At 38.9% G+C, this 23779-nt stretch overlaps 2 protein-coding genes across 2 annotated transcripts; one reads left to right on the top strand and one right to left on the bottom strand.

Moving 5' to 3' along the window:
- Positions 1–394: 394 nt before the first annotated feature.
- On the bottom strand, positions 395–23405 carry LOC581361. Its single transcript, XM_030973789.1, has 3 exons — positions 22895–23405; positions 3782–3987; positions 395–1468 (listed from the first exon to the last, which is right to left on the bottom strand). The coding sequence occupies exons 1-3, from the start codon at positions 23335–23337 to the stop codon at positions 981–983; spliced, it is 1137 nt and encodes a 378-aa protein (XP_030829649.1). The 5' UTR covers positions 23338–23405; the 3' UTR covers positions 395–980.
- On the top strand, positions 9396–14086 carry LOC100888008 (lengsin). Its single transcript, XM_003728485.3, has 2 exons — positions 9396–9928; positions 11929–14086. Exons 1-2 carry the CDS (start codon positions 9796–9798, stop codon positions 13263–13265), a joined length of 1470 nt encoding a protein of 489 aa, XP_003728533.1. The 5' UTR covers positions 9396–9795; the 3' UTR covers positions 13266–14086.
- Positions 23406–23779: the final 374 nt, after the last annotated feature.

Genomic DNA, 23779 nt, shown 5'->3' with positions numbered 1-23779 from the left:
GTTTTTTCCTCTTTATAAGATGTAAGTTTTTGCACACACACACAAACACACGCACACAAACACGCACACACACACACACTGCGACCTCACAAATCTCAATTTGTTTGCTTACTCGCAAATATACAGTATATTCAGACCGTCACACCAACAATCATCCCTGATAATGGAATCACAATGGTATATACCAGAGTCAACAAATTGTATATTTTAGGTTTGAGGTTTCCCTTTGTACTATGTGCCCCTTTTCCCCAGAAAGTGCTTTTTGTGTTGTTGGTGCCCCCCAAGCTCTACATGATCGTAAATACTTTAGCCCCTTCCCCCACCCACCCACTTTGAAAAACGTTCCGCGGGGTAATGAGAGTATTTTCACATTAAAAATGAATAAATCAAGAAGTGCAAATGGTGCTACAAAAGTGGTTTATTAAGATATGTTTGTTCTAATTGACAAAGAGCATTTACATATAGGTATGTGTGGTACATGAATTCGAAATAGAACTACATACATCTATTCTTAAGTCATCGCTAGAGAGGAAACGGGAGATGGGGGGGGGGGTATACGAGAGATATAGACTCATATATTATACATATAGAGAGGGTCAGACGGTGAGAAACATAGCTTTAAAAAAAAGAAATAGTGAAATAAGTGTATACCACAAATTATTTAACGTAGATTATAATAAAGAATGAGAAAAAGAGGGGGAAACCCAAGGAGAGGATGAAACAAATAAAAGATACAAATGCTACAGAGCGTGTAAAACTAGAAGTAGAAAACTAGAAAAAGATCCTATTGCCAGCACCTCCAGTAAAAACAAAAGAAGAACAGAGTCCCTCCCGGATTTATGTCCTTCCAGGAGGCTGCTATATTTGTGGATAGGTCACACTTTCGTATTTTGAAACTGAATGGGTATGACTCCTCCACAGCATCAATGAACTTATTAGGGAATCGAGGGGAAATATTATGAGGGACCGTGATAAGGTTTCTATGCTGCTCGTCCACTCTTCATGGCGGCACGGTACGCTTTGGACAAGGTATCATAGGTCATCCGATCTATGCCTTCGGGGAGTTGTCGGTAATCTCCGGAGAGAACCGCCTCCAGTAGACTTTGAGCTCCATCCATTCGACCACGCTGGTTCTGAAGGACTGAGGGCACCTCGGATCGGGAACGTGGGAAGCTGGGGAATCCTCCGGTCGAAAGCGGGCGGACTCGTCTGTTGGTCGAAGGAGCCCTGGGTCTCGGACGGACTGATCGTGGGATTTCGGTGGGCTGTTGCTCTGGAGTGGTCGAGGTATTGGTCGTGTTGCAGAACGATGGGGGTGTAAATACAGACATGCTCGAGATCCCAGCATGGAGATCAAAGAACTTGGTACTGACCGACTGGATCATGGTCTGGTGTTCGTCTTTCTCCATGAAGATCTCCGTCACAGGCCAGCAGCCATCATCAGTGAATGTACCGATCCAACTTTCCTCTACATGAACAAGATGATCAAAGACAAACGGGGAGTGTAAGGGAATAAGATGAACGAGTAGACATTACTCATTTTTTTTGTTCTGAATTACGACAAAAGAAGCCACTTCTGAGATAGCACTTGTACAAAATGACCCCCAAATATCCACAGATTTGTTAGAAACGTGGAGACGTCCCACTCTGTGCATTTTAGAAGTGAAATGCTTAATGTTTGCCCTCTTGAAAAGAATACTTCCACCCATATAGCATAAAATGCACCACCCGTGCATATATGAACAATGATTATTACCTTTAATTGAATTGAAATGGTTGATTAATTAAAAAAATCATGAGATCAATAAAATAAATTAAAATACAAAATAATATACAATTATGGCAATCATAACAAAAAGGTACTCAAAACAATGATAAAAGAACATATTCGTGAATTAATAGGTGCCCAAACTAGACATTCAGGGAGTTGGATAAAATATGATTTTATGAAATTGAAATGAAAAATATTGGTGAAGGCATTAAATAAATTTAGTGCACTTTGTAATTACAAACCTAATTGTACGTTGGGTTTAAAAGATGACTGGTATAGTTAAATGTAGCTAAAAGACTAATAAACTAGATTTGTAATACTTGTTTGGAACAAGTATAGGTGGGCTCATCCAACAAAAAATTGATTTACGTAAAATTTTACAAAATGGCGCCTAGATGACGTCATCAGTGAAGGTCAATGTTGAAAACATTATTGTGCTTCGTACATATGCCTATACATATTTGTGCCAAATTTGAAGGTATTTCATTGAGCCATTTTCAAGTAATCGTGCTTACAAAAAAGTGGTTAGAAATAAGAAAAAGATATAAATAAATAATAAATAAAGGCAATTCTAACGAAATTATAAGGTGGTCTGTACTTTATACAGCCCACCTGACTAGATTTGTAATACTTGTTTGGAACAAGTATAGGTGGGCTGATCCAACCAAAAATTGAGACAAAATAAAGGGCACATTTGAGATATCTTATTGTCTCAGCTACAACATACTCCAAGTTCAGCGTAAACGAAGCTATAACGACGTAGATATTGCTCGCGAAAGACGGGAATGTAGAATCGAGTTTTGAGAAAAAGTCATGTCCCATAGAGAATACACTCTAAATGTGAAAAATTGACATGCCTCCGTTAATCGCAAAAATACGCCATGATGCCTTTGTCAAAATGAAGAATAAAAGTAACTACATTTGTAGAAAATTGTCTCAGCTAGAACATATTAAAATTTGGAAGAAATCGATCAATATTAACAGAGATACAATCAATTTTCCATAAATATGATGACGTCATAATTTGCAAATTGGAATTTTGAGTTCGGAGGCCATTATGATGACGTCATGAGTTAATTGAGGGTCAAATGAGACATGAAAAAACATCTCCGAATCATACTCTATTAAAATATGAAAAAAAATTGGGGTCACCTTGCATCCTAAAGAGCTACAAATGATTTTGTATAGGCATGTTTTTGCCCATAATTATATGCTATGTATTACAAGAGCTCGCGCGCACGGAAATTTTTGTTAAATGGTCGATCATTCCGTTATTAATTGTCATAAAGAGACAAACATGGTATCAATTTGTTTGTAAAAATATGTGAAATATTATGAAAGAAAAAAAAATGGCGATTCTATGTTGTGTAATAGTTTTACGCGCAAAAACGCGAGCGTATGCGTGTTTGCACGATTTTTTATAAAATGCTTAGAATAACCTAAAACGTATGCAAAATGATTTTGAGACGATTTTGAGCATTTTAAAATTTTGCGCGCGCCTTGACGCGCGGACATTCGCGCCCGCGCGCGTTCTTTGACCTGAAATTGACCGGACGGATATTTACCTTGATCATGATAAATATGAATGAGAAATACCTTTTGGTTATGAAGATATGATCATGTGTTGAGTTTCCGAAAATTTTACAAAATGGTGCCTAGATGACGTCATCAGTGAAGGTCAATGTTAAAAACGTTATTGTGCTTTGTACATATGCCTATACATATGTGTGCCAAATTTCAAGGCATATGATTGAGCCATTTTCAAGTAATCGTGCTTACAAAAAAAGTGGTTCGAAATAGGAAAAATAAATAAATAAATAAAGGCAATTCTAACGAAATTATGAGGTGGTCTGTACGTTATACAGCCCACCTGAAAAAGGACTGCCGAAGAAAACACAATCCTTACTGACTGATGTAATACTATATAACTATTTTTTATCATTCTATAATTCAAAGGGGGAAGGGGTGGAGAGAAAGAGAGAGATAGCGAGAGTGTAAGAGAGAACTTACTTTGTCTTCCTGGGATTCTATCAGACCACTCTTGCACCATGAAGGCGCTTCCTGGAGCACCTATCTCGTAGTAGTCCTCCAGAGTAGAGTTTGGTGGAATTGTGTAGTTGCGCCATGTTCCTAGCTGTTCCACAGTGCATGTGTTGTAGTTGTGGTTGATGACGTACTGTATCCCTTCATCGTAAAGCATGATGTACTCGTAGATTCTTAGGTGGGAATGAAGAAAATGAAACGTTCGATTTAAATGTTGTTGGGTTTATTACTGACTACGCGTAGTTCGGAATCAAAATCACAATCAGAATCATAATCATTATCACAATAACAATCATAATCATAATCACAATCACAATCATAATCATTATTAGCCGAAGGAACAATGGAGAACTTGGATGTCTATAATAAGAATTAGTAATAAGCCGTATTGCCTTCTTCTGCAATACTTTCAACTTATCAAGATATGACTTAAAAGTGTTACCCCAAGCAACATTACAATATTTCAAATAAGGAAGAATATATAATTATATATAGTTATATAATTTTATCAGCACTCTTTCAGGTAAAATAAATTTCAATCTAAAAATGACACCTACACTTCGGGACAACTTTGTGCATACAGCATCTAAATGATTTTTCCAAGATAAATGCTCATCCATGGTTAACCCTAGGAAATGAACATTTTCACTAGGCGCAACATCATGGCCTTCAAAATTAAGAAAGGTAATGCAATCTGGAAGATGTTTACCCTTTGAGCGAAAAATAAGACATTTGGTCTTCTGAACATTCAACAATAACTTATTACAACAATACCATGCATACAGTTTCTGAATCTCTTGCTTCGCAATTAGTAATAAATCTTCAGCCTTCTTATCAGCCAACAGCAAGCTGGTATCATCAGCAAAACGTGAGTATGAGAATAATGTTGATGAGTGAATTATATCATTTATATAGATCGAAAAAAACAAGGGACCAAGAACAGAAGCCTGAGGTACACCATATTTAATAGTAGCAAGTTGGGATTTAGTACCATCCACCACAACGAATTGAGTTCTTAGATGCTTCGGCTTGCATGGTGATGTAGATATACAGTAGGCTTGCGGATGCACCATGTGATAGAGAGGGAGGATTGAGGAGTCCTGAAAAGGACTCTCGGTAATCTTTCTTGAGGGTGTGTAGTCCTGAAAAGAACTGTTGGTGTAGTCTTGAAAAAGACTGTTGGTTATCTTTCTTAGCTTATAGTTCTAAGGAGAACTATAGCCTCGGAGATGATGGATGACGGGAGTGGCTCGACGTTTCGAACAGGTTGATTATCCGTCGTCAGGAGACGGACAGTCAACCTGTTCGACCTGCTACACCACGTATTCCACAATGTATCAAACGCCTTAGATAGATCTAAGAATATCCCCAAACAATGCTTGTCTCCATCAATAGCTTTTATAACATTACTTAATAAATTAAACACACCCATTTGTGTGGAGAAGTGCTTACGAAAACCACACTGCTGAGGAATCTAGATATTCTTTTTTAGAAACTCAAGCGTTTATAAATTATTTTCTCAAGAATTTTTGAAAAGATTGGTAACAATGCTATTGGCCTATAATTAATGACGTTTTTACGGTCAGATTTGATATACACGGGTACCACTTTAGCTACCTTGGGTCTATCAGGAACAACTCCCTGAGATAAAGACATACTGTATTAATGATTTTACACAAGGGATCAATAAAAAGGTGAATCCACTCCTTTATAATTCTAGGTGAAATATAATCAGAACCACTAAATTTAGATGGTTTCAAAGACACACAATATCGATGATCTCATATTTTGAAGTTAGTTTTAGAAACATAGATGGATTATCATCACACTGTTTCATATAATCTTGAAAAGATTGTGGTACTTGGGGAATGGCTCCAATGAAATATTTATTAAATTTTTCAGCCTTTATCCTTGGCAGATGAAAGAATACACCATTAAAATCCATCTCTTGAGGAAGTGAATGCCTATTTGACCGACCTACCTAACAATTCATTGATATGAGACCAAGTTTCCCTAATATCGCCTTTAACACTGTATTAACCAAGACATTCTAATCAACATATTTCTTTTTATTCTCAGCTGTTGGTCTCTTGACTAAACTACCATCAAGCATATGTTTATGATTTATTGTTTTCAATAAACCACAAGTTACACATGGGTTTATACATTTACTTTTTATTGATACCTCAATTAATGGGGAAAATAAATTATGTAATTCCAGAAATATTTGTAGAAAATGTTCATATAAATCATTGACGCCTTTCAGTAAAGGCAGAGCCTGCCAATTAATTTCAGCTAAGTGTTGCTTGAACCCTGAGATTCTTTCATCATTTATTTTGTCCATCTCTCTTAACAGAAGTTACCACAGAGCCCTTCTTTACACAAAATATAGGCATATGATCTGAACATATTACACCCGAGCTAAACTCATTTTGAATGCAGTTTGTGAAAATAGTGTCAATTAACGGGTAAGTTTAGTGACAAGAGAAAATAATCCAAATGAGTACATAAAATCCACAAAATCTTTAACACTATGATCTTGGTATAATCTACACACCTATAATTTGTGGTGATGCTGCCCCTAGTGTTCCGTCTTCTATAGGGTAATAGGCCACATTTTTGTGGATGTTGTTGTTGTTTTGGCGTTCATTCAGTACTGAATATATACGCCATATCTTCAGTTATAAAAGAAAAAACATCGGTTATTAAAGAAAACTGAGAATAAAAAATGGTAATAATATAATTAATTTACCAGTATGGCAATTTGTTAGGAGTCTCCAGATGGTTTACAACTTCTTATTTCTGCTTTGTTAAACACATAATTTGGTCAGTCCGGTTTCCATTGCATTGACATTTTGTAGATGGTTTGTGTGCGCTCTACAGCTATAACGGTCACAACTCAGAGCTGCGACCGACTGATTTGTAGCCTGCTCGGTCGCCACTGGAATTTAGACATAGCCCAACGATTTTTGGAGAAGTTGAGCAGGCTGTAGAGCCCAAGCGATGCCTAGGCAGTGCCCTGTCGATTTATCGTCGGTCTCCGGTCGATTTTAGGTCAAAACTGGGTGAAATCGGGAAGCTTTTCGAGTGAAAAGTGAGCTGGCGCCGCCCGAATTTTAACTCCGCGCTAAAACTTCGGCGGCGACCGAGCGATGCCCTAAAAACAAGCGTTGCCTGGGCGGCCGCCGCTCGGTGACTGGGCAAAATTGTCTAAAAACTCGCCGCCCGGCCGCCGACCAGGCTACTTTTGGGGGTTGTGACCATAGATTAAAGGGCACATTTCTCAAGGGATTTTGTTTAAATTTTGAACGAAGGTGTATCTTGTGTGTGTTTGTATGTGTGTGTAATTTTTTTTTTTTTACAGACGTGTATCAATAAGATATGATTAGGGACTTTTAGATGTACACGACGAGAACGTGGACTGCCACGTGTGACATCCTTGTAAGGCAATGTTACGAACTTTTAAGGCACACTGTCGGTGCCTTAAAGGACATCACATTGCCTAAAGGATGTCACACGTGACAGTCCACGTTCTCGTCGTGTAAATCTAAAAGTCCCTTTTATTAGCGTCTGTGAACAGAGAGTATGATTGTGTCTGTGAGTCTATGACTATAATGTATGTGAGTCTATGGCTGTGTCCTTACATTTCTTTGTACCACCTCCTGCATTGGGTTGTGGTTTAAGCCCGGCCCTTGTTAACTTGTAAGAGTTAAAATGAGAGTCATTCCATACTTGAATTTGTAACAGTTACTATTTGTTTCTCTAGTCTAGTCTCTTCTCTCTATTCATTTCACATCATTTGCATATTCACTTCGTCCATTCATCTCCTCCACAGAACAGGTTTTCAAACAGGTGGTATGTTCTCTTCTCATTCTTTATCAATGAATCTTGTGTGAATGCTTTCAAATTTTCCACTTCTTACCCATCATTGGTTCTCTTCTCCTATTCCTCATGAATATTCAGTCTTACTCTCAAATCCTATTTTGCAATTGGTTGATGATGTATTTCATTTGAATATACTTTGTTTAAGAATGTACATCATGTACAGCATATTTGGGGCTTCACATGCACAGCATGCTATAATGAATACATGCAGACCTGCATTGGACATGAACTGAGTGAGTTGTATTAATTTAGGGCTCCGCTATTATTATATGTTGGAGATTTAGGAGTGAGGATTTGAGTGAATTGGCAGTGGTTTTGGATGATTGGTGTTTCGCAAGGGATTTTGTTCAAAATTTGAACTTGTGTGTTTGTGTAATTGTGTGTGTAATTACTTTTTTTTACAGACGTGTATCAATTAGATATGATTATTAGCGTCTGTGAACAGTGAGTATATATGTCTGTGAGTCTGTGTCTGTGAGTATGTGTCTTTGAGTCTGTGTCTGTGTCCTTTTTTTTTACAGACGTGTATCAATTAGATATAATTATTAGCGTCTGTGAACAGTGAGTATATATGTCTGTGAGTCTGTGTCTGTGAGTATGTGTCTTTGAGTCTGTGTCTGTGTCCTTATATTTCTTTGTACCACATCCCGCAATGGGTTGTGGTTTAAGCCCGGCTCTTATTAGTAACTGTTTCAAGTTTGGTCCCTTTAAAAACCCAATTTATAGATTGGATAAATTAAAAGAAAATGTCTAGTATTAAGTCCATGTGTCGTTTCGAATGGGTTTACAGTTTATTGCATTTCCCTGTGATTTTCATGACATAGCTAAAATGTCAGGATCATTTTTTGCAACGTTCGTGTATTTCAAATGTTTCCAGTATCCCCCCCCCCCCGCCACATCTTCTAAATATGGACAAGAAACCAAATAGATGAGACTGACCACTATTTGGGTCATTTTTCTTCTCGATAGACCTGTTACTAACCGTCGTATTTAAATCTTATGCTTTATTTGTTCAACAAATGGCCTACGTAAAGCCTATTGGCACCTCTTCCATCGTTGATGACAGCGCTACAAATTACCTGTGTGCCACTGACGTTAACTCTTAAAGGGACTGGGTAACATTGTTCAGATGAGAGATAGTGGTGCTAAGGTATTGACTTCAATGCTAGATGTACAAGTAAAGATAATCTGAAAATTTGAGGGAAAACGGATCATTATTCATGGTACAAATTGGGAAAAACTGATCTGATCGATTCCTTAATTCTCCCAAATATATTATTCTACTTCTATTCTGCTACTTGTCAAAGCCTGTTCAGCATCAAGACAAGGACAATTTAATTACATTTTAGGTGAATGTAAATCGCCACAAAGCAATAAAATGGCTCTACATTCCATTCCAGACAGTTAAGTGTTGACAGATTTTTATAGCCTGTTTTATGTATTTTTCTCATGGAAAAACGGTTGGGAAAATTCAAAAATGGTTGGGAGAATTAACTGTTAATCACTGTTAGAGGGTGCCTCACATCGACGCCTTCAAAGAAAACCATAGATATCTTTGTGGTTTGAGAATTTGTTCAGGATTTTTTGCATGTCAGAGGGTTAGTATAGTAGAAGGAATATAGTAAGTAACATTTTATACAAAAATTAAGCAATTTTTTTCATCAACCTTCAACAATGTTACCCAGTCACTTTAAGCTGCCCCCATTCAATTCACCCAGTGCCACAGTGCCAATCTCTATTGTGCCAGCCACTATTCCTCTGTGTGCCATAGGCAGTCAAGGCCTGCTAATTGAAGGCAGTCAAGGCCCCTCGGCCCAGCGGTGGCAAGAGGGGCCAGGCCAAGTTATTAAGTATATCGCTAGGGTTCAACAGTTAGAAGAACCAGTGATAAATTATTGATACTTCATAATCGGTATTGGCAACTGTCCACCAAAGCAGGTTCAATTAGCGTGTGTACTTATGCACGAAAATGTGTACGTGGCACGCGAGCGAATGAGAGTTGATGTGTGCATGGCAAGCCACCAGAAACCCATTTATGTGAGCGTGGCACGCCAGAGCATGCACAGAACAGTGTAGACTTGGCACGATAAGAGTTAATGGCATATGATCATTCTGGGGTTTTTTCCTCCGATTTCCAGACCGACTGTTACACGATGAGCCCCCCTAAAGGAACAGGATCTTCGAACATAGCCCTACCAGCAGACCCGACTGTGCCACGAAATGGAGAAGGTATGTAGGCGTGCTGCAAAGTTGGACTGGTCCCTTTTTCCCTAGAAAGGAAACAGCCCCGGCATATTATTTTTCTGCCTGTGGCGTTTTTTTTCTCAATATTTTTTATTAAATTTTGTTTTATTTCTTTTCAAAATAATTGTATTTATTTAATCATATATTTTTAGTTATTTATTACTATTATCATTATTATTATTATTATTATTACTTGTGTGTGTGTATCTCTCTACAACTGCTACTGCGACTTTGGCGGTATAGATCTTGTGTGCTAATATTTTCTGCATGGGTCCTTCATTTTTTTTAACAGTGTGGGTCCGTAAATAATCTTTATAAAGGCATATTTCTTTGATTTGCTGATCAATAGCAACATATAGTTGTTGGCCTGCCCTTTAAGCAGGTTATGCTGTATTAATAATTCACTTAGTTTTTGATAGATAACCCTATTTAGCCCGGGGGGGGGGGGGGCTACCTCGACATTTTTCGCGATAATTTTTTAACGCACGAAAATCTTGCACTGAAATTTTGTGACTTTTTTCTTGCGAGTCTTGCGCATCATTTGAAAGAAATTTTTCGAAAATCGGACCTACCATTACAAAATCACGTGTCCTTTTGTCTTTGCATGTCAGCCCGAAAATCGCTCATTTTTGTGATTTGTGTACAAAACATATGGAAATCTCATTTTTCAAATAAAGAGATAAAACATTGGTTATTTGGTCTTGTTTATAGTTAAGGTGTTTATTTTGGGGTCAAAATAATTGAATTATAGTTGGAAATGAAATTAAACAACAAAAACAATAAAATACAAAAGTTAAACAAAGAAATACATGTCTTGAGAAGTTATCAAAACAATAGATAACATAAGGAATAGCCCTGGTTTTTCACTTTTTTGTGTTGTATTATTATTCCAAATGGTCTAAAAAATATATGAAGTGAGAAAGAATGCTTAAATATGAATAATGTCTGATTTATGGGCAAAAATGTGAATTTGATGACCTTATTTGCATAAATATGCAAATGAGTGAATTTTTCAGAAAATTGAAATTACCATAGTATTCTATACACTTCACTTGACATGTATGCAAATTTTCGCGGCGATCGGTCGTTTCACGGCCGAGATCATAGGGGAGCTTTAGAAGCCCCCCCCCCCCCCCCGGGCTATGCAGTTTCAAAATAGCCCGGGCTAAATAGGGTTAAAGCCCCTCTAAATTTTTGAGATCCCCAAATTGGCCAAAAATTTGATGGCTAAAAATTTCATTTAAATTGTATCATAATGTGAAAGAGGATGTCATTTAAGACACACTTCTGCAAAGATTTGCCCCCGAAAAATGTGTTTGAAGACAAATATTGATAAAATAATACATAATTTGGGTTTTCTGTTGTACGGAGATGACCTAAATGCTGTATTCATTCATATATATTCGACTTCAAAGACATTTGTTTTAATCTCCTTGCAGAAATGTGTAATTATCATTACAGTCAGGGTTTTGAGTGAAATTTTGCGATCAATTTGTAGGGGCTCCCAACACTTTAGAGGGGCTTTAAAAAAAGAAGATGGATTGGAAGGCGGAGGATGCTTCAAGATATCTAGGATGAAACTCAGGAAAGACTGCAGTGGATTGATTGGAGGTGTCGTGGTCTTGTGGATACGTCACCGGACACTGGATCACATGGTTCGTGATTCGAATCCAGCTGCGGCACTAATGTCCTTTGGCAAGACATTAATTTACATCTGTCACACTCGACCCAGGTGGGGTAAACGGGTACCTGCTGGCATTAATTCCTTGATATGCTAGAGCGCCATAACTGGCAGCCATGCTCAAGCCGGGGTCATAATAATTGTGGAACGCCAGGAGTGTCAAGTCTGAATTACATGAGAGCTGGTTAAGGACTCACTGTTATTATTATTACTACTATTATTATTTTATTATGATGATGTTGACGATAATTACCATTACTATTGATATTATAATGTTTCTTGGGTGAAATTCATATTTTTACAGATAATGTACACGGATCGGAGGCATTGGCACGTATTTTGAACGACGTCAAGCAGAGAGGAATCAAAGTGCTCCGGGTGGAATTCACCGATGTTAATGGCATTACGCGTTGTAAGATGGTAGCAATTCACAGTCTGGAGGAATTGACTTCGAACCTGACAAGGGGCTTCCTCTTCTGTCCGACATACTTCATGAAAGATCCAGCGGGAAAAAGTTTCGAGTCGGATTTCAAGAGAAAATATTGGTACACCGATTTCAACGCCCTGCCAGCTCTGGACACCTTTAGGGTGATTCCTTGGCTTGAGGATACAGCAACGGTCACAACAACACTCTATCATCTCAATATGACAGACCTTGTGGTAGAGCAGCCGAGAAACGTGGCGGAGCAACAACTTCGACGTTTGGAAAGTCTGGGGTTTTCGCTGTTTAGCGCTTACGAATTAGAATTTCATTTAGGCGACGCGAAAGGTCGAGAGCTGGTCGCGGACGGGATAGGATACTCGTGCAGTACCGTCCTACTTATAACAGTCAAGGACTATATCAAGCAGTTGTTTGACTGTTTGCCACAGGTCGGAGTGCTCGTGAATACTATTCACTCTGAGGCCCCTGCGGGATCCCTGGAAGTTACCACAGAGCCTGCGTTTGGAATAAAGGCTGCTGATGACGCAGTCATGCTTAGGAATGCATGCAAAGAGATCGCTATTTGCAATGGGTATACTGCACAATTTCTAGCCAGCCCCAAGTGGGATGGGGATGGATATACTCTCCATTTTAACAATTCCCTTTGGGACAAGACTGGTAACGTGATGTCCAACAAGACAACCGGTGACCTGACCGATACGGCAAAACATTGGATTGCTGGTCTGCTCGCCCATGCCCGAGCGCTGACACCCCTTATGGCTCCCACCGTCAACGGAATCAAGATGTTTGGTGCTTACCAACCGCCTCATTCGACAGAACCGTCGTTCATTACTTGGGGCAGACATAACCGCTCGGTTACATTCCGCGTCAAGAATAGCGGCGGGCCAACAGGATCATACCTAGAGAACCGGCTCGGAAGAAGCGATGCAGATCCATATCTTTTGCTAGCAGGTACCATAGCTGCAGGGCTGGACGGCATCATCAACAAACTGACTCTACCTCCGGAATGCACAGGGGACGCTCACAAGGACATTCCACCCAAGACGCCAAAAATTCCATGTGATATGGAAGAAGGAGTCACTGCTTTGGTGGAAGATAAGGTCCTCTGTGAAGCTCTCGGCAAGGACTTCGTTGATCTCATTGTTGCTGCGAGGAGACATGAAATCGAACTTTACAACACAAAGAAGACAGATATTTGAGACATTTTTTGGTTTTATTACATCAGCCCCTTTTTTAAATCAAAGGAGCATTTTGGCGTTGATACGTCTTCTCGGTGTACGGTGGGGTAGACAAATCATAGAAATATCGAATTCGATCAATTCAATCCAATTCAATTCAATACAGTACAGATCAATACAATACTATACAAATCAACAAATGCAAGAATATAGAGACAGAAATAGATGGGCAGAGAAGGCCTGGAAAAAACAAAATATATACAATAATCTTAGAACATGACAGTCCAGAAAGAGGCACCATGGACACATGATGTACTGTTTTGCCTCAAAGTGGCTAAACACGTAGAAATAACATACCTAGCTTATTTCACTTTTCCAAATGTGGAAGAAAATTAATATTCTTATTGCAAAACGAAAACGGAGATGTGTACTCCAGCTAGAAATTTCAATCAAAAGGATCATTTAGGGGAGAATTTTGAAATGAGTTACAATGATAAATTATTATTGTATTGTGTTTTTTAAACATATTTTGTTATTTGAAATGAATATTGTATGTTTATCTTTTTATGTCTTTTTGTCCTGTCCATGCAAACATTAAGAGACGCTTAGTAATTATAACCTAGTGAGCGTGGAAAATGACTACCATCTCCTTAATGACATGTCAAGGATTTTCAATTAATTAAGTTCAATTCAATTCACCATGTTCACCGCCAGGCGAATCATTTGTCACAAACATCGTGCATATATCCATATTTAAGTATTGAAAAGAAAACATGTGGCGAAACGGAGTTGCAAAGGATAAATATCAAGCAACCGTAATAAAGGTCCGCTGAATTCCTGCATTTAAAACATCGTTCGAATGTTTATTATTTGTTTCTTTGTTTCTTATTTTGCATGCGAGGTAAATTGTAGTATGCAGAGGCTCCGTATCTTTAGTGGTTTCCAGAACTAGTTGTATGTTACTAAATTTGTAGTGTCGAATCTCTGATAATACTCTTGTTGTATTGATATTGTAATTAGTTTTCTTTTTAAGGATAATGGGATTTGCTTTGGAAAGATATTAATCTGCATTTGCCGCTCTCCATCCAGGTGATGTATATGAGTATCCGGTAAAGAAAACTTCCTTGAATGCCAGAGCGCATTGTCAGGGCCGCTCGGCTAATGTCTGGGTAATAAATGAGAGCTTAGAAACAATATTATTAAGCGCTATATGAATATAGCTATTAATATTATGATTATGATTATCGTTATATAAAGATTAGACTTTGGTAATTTCTCAGTCAATAGAATATTTTGTTTTCTATCATGCTAAGAATTAAAAAAACAATATATATATCCTTTCATACTTGTATAAATTATTTGCGATAATTACTTTGATTGGATTATTATCATTATGCAGATCGTGAAAAAAAAAAAAAATGAATAAAAATAAATAAACATAAAATTTGGTTAATGGTATTACAAACCACGATATTTAGTTATGAAGTAATGGAAGGAAAAAAGAAAGAAAGGGTTATAGCAAGGGGGTGACTTCAGACTGAGGAAACTGGAGAGAAAGGAGAGAGAAATGGAGAGAGAGAGAGAGAGAGAGAGAGAGGGAGAGCGGGGAGGGAAGGGACAGGGAAGAGAGGGCGGAGACATACAATGAGAGAGAGAGAGAGAGGGGGGGGGGGGATGTTACACCCACAAATGTAATAACTCCCACAAATGTAATAACGCCCACAAATGTAATAACACTTTACCCACAAATGTAACAACACCCACAAATATAATAACACTTTACCCACAAATGTAATAATTTCACCCACAAATGTAATAACCACTTTACCCACAAATGTAATAATTTTGAATCACCCACAAATGTAATAATGACTTTACCCACAAATGTAATAAATTTGAAGTGATATTTTGAATCACCCACAAATGTAATAATGACTTTACCCACAAATGTAATAAATTTGAAGTGATATTTTGTCGAATTTGTTCAAAACTAAAACCCTGTAATAAATCATGGGTATAGCTAACTACCACCTAGCTAACTACCCCGGACATCTACCCCCAGTCAACCACCCCCTCCCCGGACATCTACCTCCAGACATCTTACCACATCCAACTACCCCTCCCCCTGGACAACTAACTCCCCCTCCAACTACCCCCCCCCCCCAGACATCTACCCCCAAGCAAATTAAGGTAGTTGGGGGTACTTGCCCGGGGGTAGTTGGATGGGGGTAGATGTTCGGGTGCAGTTTTCAGGGTGGGGGTAGTTGGAAGGGGATAGTTGGATGGGGGGGGGGGGAATATCCGGGGGTATTTGACGGGGGGGGGGTAGATGTCCGGGGGGTACTTGACTTGGGGTAGATGTCCGGGGCGGTATTGTCCGGGGTAGATGTCCAGGAGTAGTTAGCTGGGGGGGGGGGGGGGGTTATCATTCTAGGGGGTAGTTAACTGGGGGTAGTTGGCAGGGGGTAGGTGTCCTAGATTCTCGATTAGAGATTTTGTCTGACATTTCTTTCGGGGGAGTCCCCTCTCTCGTGGTTGTAGCTCCATGGTAATGAGCAGTGTCAGAACACTAAAGTTACAACAAAGTTATTTCGATTAGGATAAACTTTAGTTTTTGCTGTGTTTAGAAGATCTTCATTGAAAAAGATCGCACAACCCAAAACAAACTAACAATTATGCATTAAACGGGTTAATCCTCACGTAGTATATTACAGACCAATCATGTGTGATTCTTTGTCTACATTATAAGTGTATAAACCGTTGTAAAGAAAATTTATGTGTCATATGAGTGAACTATATATCATAAAATATGTTATCTCAGTTTTAAAGTAAATATCTGGAAACTACATGCCTCTATTGCTTTTTAAAATCACTAACATATTCATGTATTTATAATCCTTATACATGAAAGAAAGGCCAAAGAATTCACTCTCAGACGCTTTGCATTGGAGTTTGGTTATTTTATTTTGAAGGCTACAAAACAGCCCCGCCCACACTATATAAAAAAAGGCTTGACTTCAATGTACGCCCTTGTACATGCATGCAATACAGTCGTTGTGGTCATGTAACTCAATTGCCCACTATGCACGTGCACCACTTGTGATTTCTCTGCAGTAATGTCTTCTCCAGTAATCTCAAAGCTGTCACCTCCTGCAACCGAACCCAAGCCCAGGTCATTGTCCCAGGTCATCCCAGGTCATTGCAAGAGAGGCATGAGTGCACACTGAACAATAGCCTGCATCAAACCCAGGTCCAGCCACAGGAGGCAACAAATCTCACAATACTACAGTACATACAAGTGTATGGTTTGTTTTGCATTTATGTCTTTAATCAGATTTCTGTTTAAGGTTGAAAATGGCTCAAAAGTGGCAAACGCCAAACTCTTCAACAGAGATCACGTAAAGGTTGTTAATATTCTTTATCTCATTGTATAATTAAAATAATTATTTCCTTTTGATCAGTCATACTTCATTTCAACTCCGTCTACTCTTAAAGCATCTGAAAAGTATTACTGACAAACTTTTGGAGTTGTACGTGTTAAGTAGTTTTATATGGACGAATACTAAGTTACAGAAAGCCAGGTATTTTAGTATTTCGGCATCTTGTTCTCTTGTTTTTCCTAGCTTTGAAGAATTGTCACGTGTTAGGTTGTTTGCGTTTTATATCAAGTTCAGTTGATGTTATCAGGTTCAATATTGCCCAAATTATAACCTTGTTTGCTTGTAAAAGACATATGAGTTACTCCACCTTTTTATACGTAATACTTATTTTGGTTCTGTTACCGTCTGTATATTAATGAAACAACCTCTTCATTCGTTTGGAATAAAATACTTTCTATTTTACAAAATCTATATATCCATCATTGCATTTAATACTATAAAACCATAACCTCTGCAATTTACTCACATTGATTGAGAGAGTATATAGATATTTTACCAGTCAAAGGGTTCTGCAATCGTTCATTCAAAACATGCAAATATGTTTCGCGCGATCTCGTTATACAGCTATTTATGATTTGTTATATGAAAGTATGCGTTGTTATTTGCTTGTTAACCGATTATCATTTCAGACTTGTTCTTGTTTATATAGCTGCTTGAGTGTTTCAGAAGTAGGGAAAACTGTAATATAAATGTGTTTTGTTTGTATTTGCCTTTGAATAAATTTCGTTCTCATGAATTTACACCGTGTACCGCGTACCAATTGGTAGTATTCAGTATAAGTAATTGATACGTTCATCACATGAAGAAAGGTAATTCATTCACGCACTCATGAAAATATAACATCGCAATCCAACGTTTTAATGTCACTAATAGCGTACATATATATATATATATATATATATAAATATATATTACATATCGTGAACATGTTTCATAATCACATGCATAAAACAATCAGCGTCAATATTTAAATACATTTAAGGTCACTTATTCAATTACTTTTTTTTTCTACGAACATTGAATTTCAGGATATTTGTGGGCGTTAAAATATTTACATGATTAAGAAATCGTCAACGGTCAACGAACCATCGAATCGGTCCCTCCTCTGTGTGTTATATATATGGACCATTTTTACTGATTCGTCAGTTCGTGTGACCGCCGACCAATCATTTATTTGTGACGTGTTGTATCCACATGTGTAATAATGTAATTTATTTTTAAATGAAAAAAAAAGAGGAATAAGATGGTGGGTCTTAGTTTCGAAGATTTGTTTAAATTTCTATTTCCTTTGAAATAACCGGGACTGGAGGAAAGACTACGCTCTATACCCATGTTATTCCACAGGAATGAGATGGTGAGGTCTTAGTTTGAAGATTTTTTTTTTTAAATAACCGAGTCTGAAGTAAAGACTATGTTCTAATCCCATGCTTTATTACCGGGTCTTAATTTGGAAGATGGAGGGGTCTTAGTTTAAAACTTTTTGTTGTTGTTTTTTGTTTTTTTGTTTTTTTGTTTGTTTTTTAACTTTTGAAAAACAGGGTCTGGAGGAAAGACTACGCTCAATACTTATGTTCAACGTACCGAACCGGGCTGGCCAGAAAATACGCACAAAACGGTTAAATGATTTTATGTTGACAGCCTGTCTGGAATCTCCGCAGAATGCGAAAAATTGAACAGCGTCAATTTTTTTTTTCCCTCCCCTTTTGTTTTTTCGTTTCTATTTAAAATTATTAAAAAACTTGAATTCGGCGTAAATATTCACAATTGAATGACACACGCCCTTAAAACTAAAACAACAACAACAACAACGTTCTTCCACAGGAATAAGATGATGGGGTCTTAGTTTTGAAGATTTTTAAAAAGTTTTGAAATAACCGGGTCTTAGTTTGGAAGATGGTGGGGTCTTAGTTTTGAAGATTTTTTAATTTTTTTGAAATAACCGGGTCTAGAGCAAAGACTGCGCGCTATACCCATGCTTTATTACAGGGTTTTAGTATTAAATTCGACAAAATATCCCTTCAAATTTATTACATTTGTGGGTAAAGTCATTATTACATTTGTGGGTGATTCAAAATATCACTTCAAATTTATTACATTTGTGGGTAAAGTGGTTATTACATTTGTGGGTGAAATTATTACATTTGTGGGTAAAGTGTTATTACATTTGTGGATGTTGTTACATTTGTGGGTAAAGTGTTATTACATTTGTGGGCGTTATTACATTTGTGGGAGTTATTACATTTGTTGGTGTAACAGGGGACCGGGGGAGTGTAAATATGTTGGTGTACGCGCGTGTCTGTCTGTACGTGTGTGCCAGAGAGAGAAAGAAAGCGAATCAGGGAGGAAGAATGAAAAAGAGGAGGGGGGCATTTATGAAATAGGAGAATAATTACACCATGAAACGATCTTCTCCCACCAGCAAAAGCACCCCTCCCCCAAAAAAAATATTTAAAAAAAAGAAGAAAAAAAAGAAGATATTATAAGAGTAGACTATTTTTTACTTGGCTCGTTCCACCTTACTTTCACCATGGACCTATTACGAATGGACATTCAACGTGATTCTTTCTTTGATCCAATGATAGTAGCCGCCTTCTGATTATGTGCATCTTAATGAGAACATTCAGCTGTTTTAACAATAACGACTGCGTAAGAATTTTCGGTCATTGACAAACGAGCAGTTTCCCTCCCTTGGGTTTTGTTTGGATGGTGTGCTCTGTAAGAGTGTGTCTTAAATAAAAGCATCCTCAATGGGGAGCGACCCTCTTCTAATATTATGAATACCGACCCTCTTCTTTGATTATGAATAGCGGTCATTATTCATAATCGATGAAGAGGGTCGCTATTCATAATACGAAACGAGGGTCGCTATTCATTATACGAAATGAGGGTCGCTATTCATAATAGGGTCACTATTCATAATACGAAATGAGGTTCGCTATTCATAATAGGAGTAGAGGTTTGCTAGTCATAATACGAATTGAGGGTCGCTATTCATAATACGAAATGAAGGTCGCTATTCATAATAGGAATAGAGGGTCGCTATTCATAATAGGAGCAGAGATTCGCTATTCATAATAGGAGTAGAGGGTCGCTATTCATAATAGGGTCACTATTCATAACACGAAATGAGGTTTGCTATTCATAATACGAGAAGAGGTTCGCTATTCATAATATGAAATGAGGGTCGCTATCCATAATAGGAGTAGAGGGTCGCTATTCACAATACGAGCAGAGGTTTGCTATTCATAATATGAAATGAAGGTCGCTATTCATTACCCGGGTAAGAGGTCTTTTTTTTTTTGGTCCCGAAATTTGAAAATTTGACCGATCGACATTCCGTTCCGTTAGTCATCCATTGGGGGTTTTTTTATTTTTTATTTTTTATTTTTTTTATTAAAAAAAAGAAAAGAAAATCAAAATCAAAAGGATGGGGGAGGGGGGTTCAACCCCAAAACCTCCCCCCCCCCCCCCCTGCGTACGCGTCTGGTACCGTGTCATAAGTAACTGAGATGTCTGTTAAACATAATAATGTCAAGAAAGGCGCTGAATGTTTAGGTTTATAATATCTGAAATAAGACTCATTCTGCACAGTCATACAAATTGCGACCAGCATGTAAATATATCTTTAAAAGACCCCCAAGCATTACACTCGTAATGAGGTTATTGAGTCAATCACTTCTCAATTTTACCCCTAGAATAAAGTTAGCGTGTCTTTCAGAGGATTTATGTCCTTCAACGTGAGCCGCGTTTAAGCCCTCGCATTTTATTTTGACACGGGAAAATGCCCAAGCCATGCAATGTCCAAGCTGGTCCATCGAAACGATTTCTAAAGGTAGGTTCTGAAAATATTTAATTTTCTGTTTTTGCTTATGAGGGCGCGAATGGGGGCCTGCATCTGCCCATTTAAGGTTCTCAAATAGTCTACCTCATTGCAACTGATCTGCGAGTGACCTCTGCGAATGACTTTCAAAGCCCATGAAACCAGGTCCATCCCCATTTAGATGACATGATGCGGGCAGTATTCGTAATCGTAATGCTCTCCTAGAATTGGACTATTAAAAAGAAACCCTACTTCGCACTGAACCAAGTTCTTCGCTTGCTTGTTTGCTTGAAGATTGATTAATTTTATTCTTCAAGTATAAGTACATGGAATTCAGTAGAGAAAGAAGAATGTATACATTTAGAATAAGCCATGAAAGCTGATAAATAGCTTATTTCCAATGGTGTTTTGAAATAATTCCTTCAGCGTACTTTGTATGTCGCAAAAGTTGTGGCAGTCTTTTTGCGCTGATTGTTCCCCGCCCACACTCACTCAACACAACGCAACATACACCCACACACCCACTCACATCCTCAAATGGTGAATGATGACTATACGTCATTCTTGATTGACTTGTAATTATCTCCAAGTGGAACCTCATATCATTCCACCAGGTTCCTTTGACCTTTTTTCCTGTTGATATTTTTTTATCAATTGATTATGCATTATCCAAACTGCATTAGTGGACAAAGGAATCCCACAATGTTGATTACAGGTCAGACCAGCAGCTCAAAGTCATTGTATTTTTGCGAGGTCAGTGGCGGAATTAAGGAGAATACTTGCTCCTACCCCCTCCCCTCCCACCTTAACCAAACCGATATACCTTACACAGTGGCGGATCCAGGGGGGGGGGGGGCCGGGGGCCCGCCCCCCCCCCCCCCCCGGGCAAAAAAAAAGGGTCTCGGCCCTCTGGACCTCAAGCCAACTAGTGTCCTGCCAGTGTCACAAATAAGGTATCAAAATATGTTTATCTGACCTTAAAACCCCTCGGTTTCTGGGGCTCCACCCCCTGCATGCTTGTCTGACCGTTATAAAACGCCTAAAACCCGTGAGCTTCTGGACTCCACGCCAGTTAATGACCTGCCAGTGTCACACAATAATGATGCTCATCTGACGTAATTAAATTTCTAAAGCCCTGAGCTACCGGGGCTTCGCCACCGAACCCAACTAATGGCCCTAAGGCGGGTCCCTGGATGCTCATCTGACCGTAATTTATTGCCTAATACCCCTGAGCCTCCGGGGGCACCGCCTCCTGGACCCCACGCCAATTCGTGACCTGCAAGTGTCACAAATAACGTATCAAAATATACTCATCTGAACGTAATTTATTTCCCAAAACCCCTGAGCTTCCGGGGGCTCCACAACCTGGACCCCACGCCAATTTGTAACCTGCCAGTGTCACAAATAAGGTATAAAATTATGCTCATCTGACTATAATATGGTGTATAAAACCCGTGAGCTTCTGAGTGCCCCGCCCCCTGGACCTGACACCTATTTGTGTCCTGCCAGTGTCACAAATAAGGTATAAAAATATGCTCATCTGACCGTAATTTATTGCCCAAAATCCCTAAAATTCCGGGGGCTACGCCCGCTGGACCACACACTAATTTGTGTCCTGCCAGTGTCAAGAAAAAGGTATCAAAAAATGATCATATGACAGTGATTAGATGCCTATACCCCCTGAGCTTCTGGGGGCCCCACCCCTTGATCCCCGCCGAGAAACGTTAAGCAGGGCCTGCATGTAAGAGTGGGGTGATGGGGATTTTTTTTTGTCTACCCCCCCCCCCCCACTGCCAGTGTCACCATTACGTACCAATATTTGGCTCGCATAATTTCAAATTTGGCCCCCCCCCCCCCAAGAAATTCTGGATCCGCGCCTGACCTTACACAATAGGGACTTTTAGATTTGCGTGGACTGATACGTGTGACGTCCATTAAAGGCAGTGCATTAAAAGCACATCGATCGTAGCAATCCACGATGTCGTTGTGCAAATCTAAAGGTCCCTATTACCTCCCTTACACAATCCTAGATCTGCCCTAAAGGTTTAACACTTGTAAGGAGAAAGGTATATTTTTATTGTTAAAAGAGGAATACTAATTCCGCCCTCTTGACGAATTTCTGTAGTCACAAGAAGATTAACCAAATTGAGTAAACCAATCGCCCTGTTGGTCGTTTGTCAGTGGCGTCATAATAATTAAAATAAGAAAGAAAAGATTGTAAACAGTTGTGTGTTGGTTTAACAGCCGCTCATTCGTTGGCAAGTAAGTTCTCAATTTGTTTTCTCCTGGGTTTGGGTGCTATCGTAATGAAACGGACAAGACAAACCAGTTTACTAAGCCATCATAAAGCATATATTTCTCATTATAGTTGTTTACATAAAGGTGCTCACCTCTTTCCAGGGAGTTGTGCGTGTTTATCTTCCATGATCCTTTTTCGTCGATGAATCCCATCGAAGGTGATGTTGAAACGGTTGTTGACGCCCTGGATGTGATCCCACTCGCTGGCTCTGCCCTCCCATTGCTCCGCTGTTTGACACGGGGTGGCGCCCACGGCTGGTGGGGATGCATGCCTTGGTGCGGAGAGGTTGTCGATTGGTTCGTAAGCGTATCGGTCACTGTCCCTATTTATCGGGATTCCTTCGACATCGGGGTTACTTACGCGTACGTGAACCGGCAGACGACGGAGCTCCGGAGTTGAATGATGACCACGAATTTTGTCTCCAAGGAGACCGACCCGAGCTCTTCCGAGCGCCTTCCCAACATCGGGCCGTCCAAAGGCGACGGCGAAAGACCCGAGGAGGATAACGACAACGAACTCCCTTATCAGCGACATTATTACAAACGTTATTGTCGCTATCTGGAAAGCAAGTGATACAATTTTGGGAAATTTTTACCGCGATTAACAATAGGCGGAAACGATGTGCTGACATAGGTCAGTCGCAAGGTTATCATATCATGATTGTACAGGAAAAACAAAATCCAGGGCATTTGGGGATGCTGGGAATAGAGTATTATATGGATATGATATGAGTGGGGTGGTGGTGGTTGAGTGGGGTTCCGTCTGTAAAGCAAGCCAAATATCCGGTACAGAAGACTAAGCCAACCTTGTGTGAGTTGTGTCCAATTATTTCTCACGTTGATTAACTACAAGAATATATAAACGGTTTTTTTTAGTACTGGTATTGTTGTGACCAACTACATTTTATAGAAGGATAAATCACTTAGCAAAAAAGAAAAAGCGGACACTCTTTACTGTTCAATATTTTCATATAAAC

Source organism: Strongylocentrotus purpuratus, unplaced genomic scaffold (genome assembly GCF_000002235.5).
Source record: "Strongylocentrotus purpuratus isolate Spur 01 unplaced genomic scaffold, Spur_5.0 spur5_scaffold_7, whole genome shotgun sequence".
In the NCBI taxonomy this organism is placed as follows: domain Eukaryota; kingdom Metazoa; phylum Echinodermata; class Echinoidea; order Camarodonta; family Strongylocentrotidae; genus Strongylocentrotus; species Strongylocentrotus purpuratus.
The sequence above is the reverse complement of the archived record's forward strand: the minus strand, read 5'-3'. Positions and strand labels throughout refer to the sequence as shown.

Coding starts and splice junctions, on each gene's coding strand:
- LOC100888008 (XM_003728485.3), top strand. CDS start 9,796: ATGGCATATGATCATTCTGGGGTTTTTTCCTCCGATTTCCAGACCGAC. Junction 9,929..11,928: donor TGTGCCACGAAATGGAGAAG/GTATGTAGGCGT, acceptor ATATTTTTACAG/ATAATGTACACGGATCGGAG.
- LOC581361 (XM_030973789.1), bottom strand. CDS start 23,337: ATGTCGCTGATAAGGGAGTTCGTTGTCGTTATCCTCCTCGGGTCTTTC. Junction 3,988..22,894: donor GCACAACTCCCTGGAAAGAG/GTGAGCACCTTT, acceptor TTCCCACCTAAG/AATCTACGAGTACATCATGC. Junction 1,469..3,781: donor TAGAATCCCAGGAAGACAAA/GTAAGTTCTCTC, acceptor TTGTTCATGTAG/AGGAAAGTTGGATCGGTACA.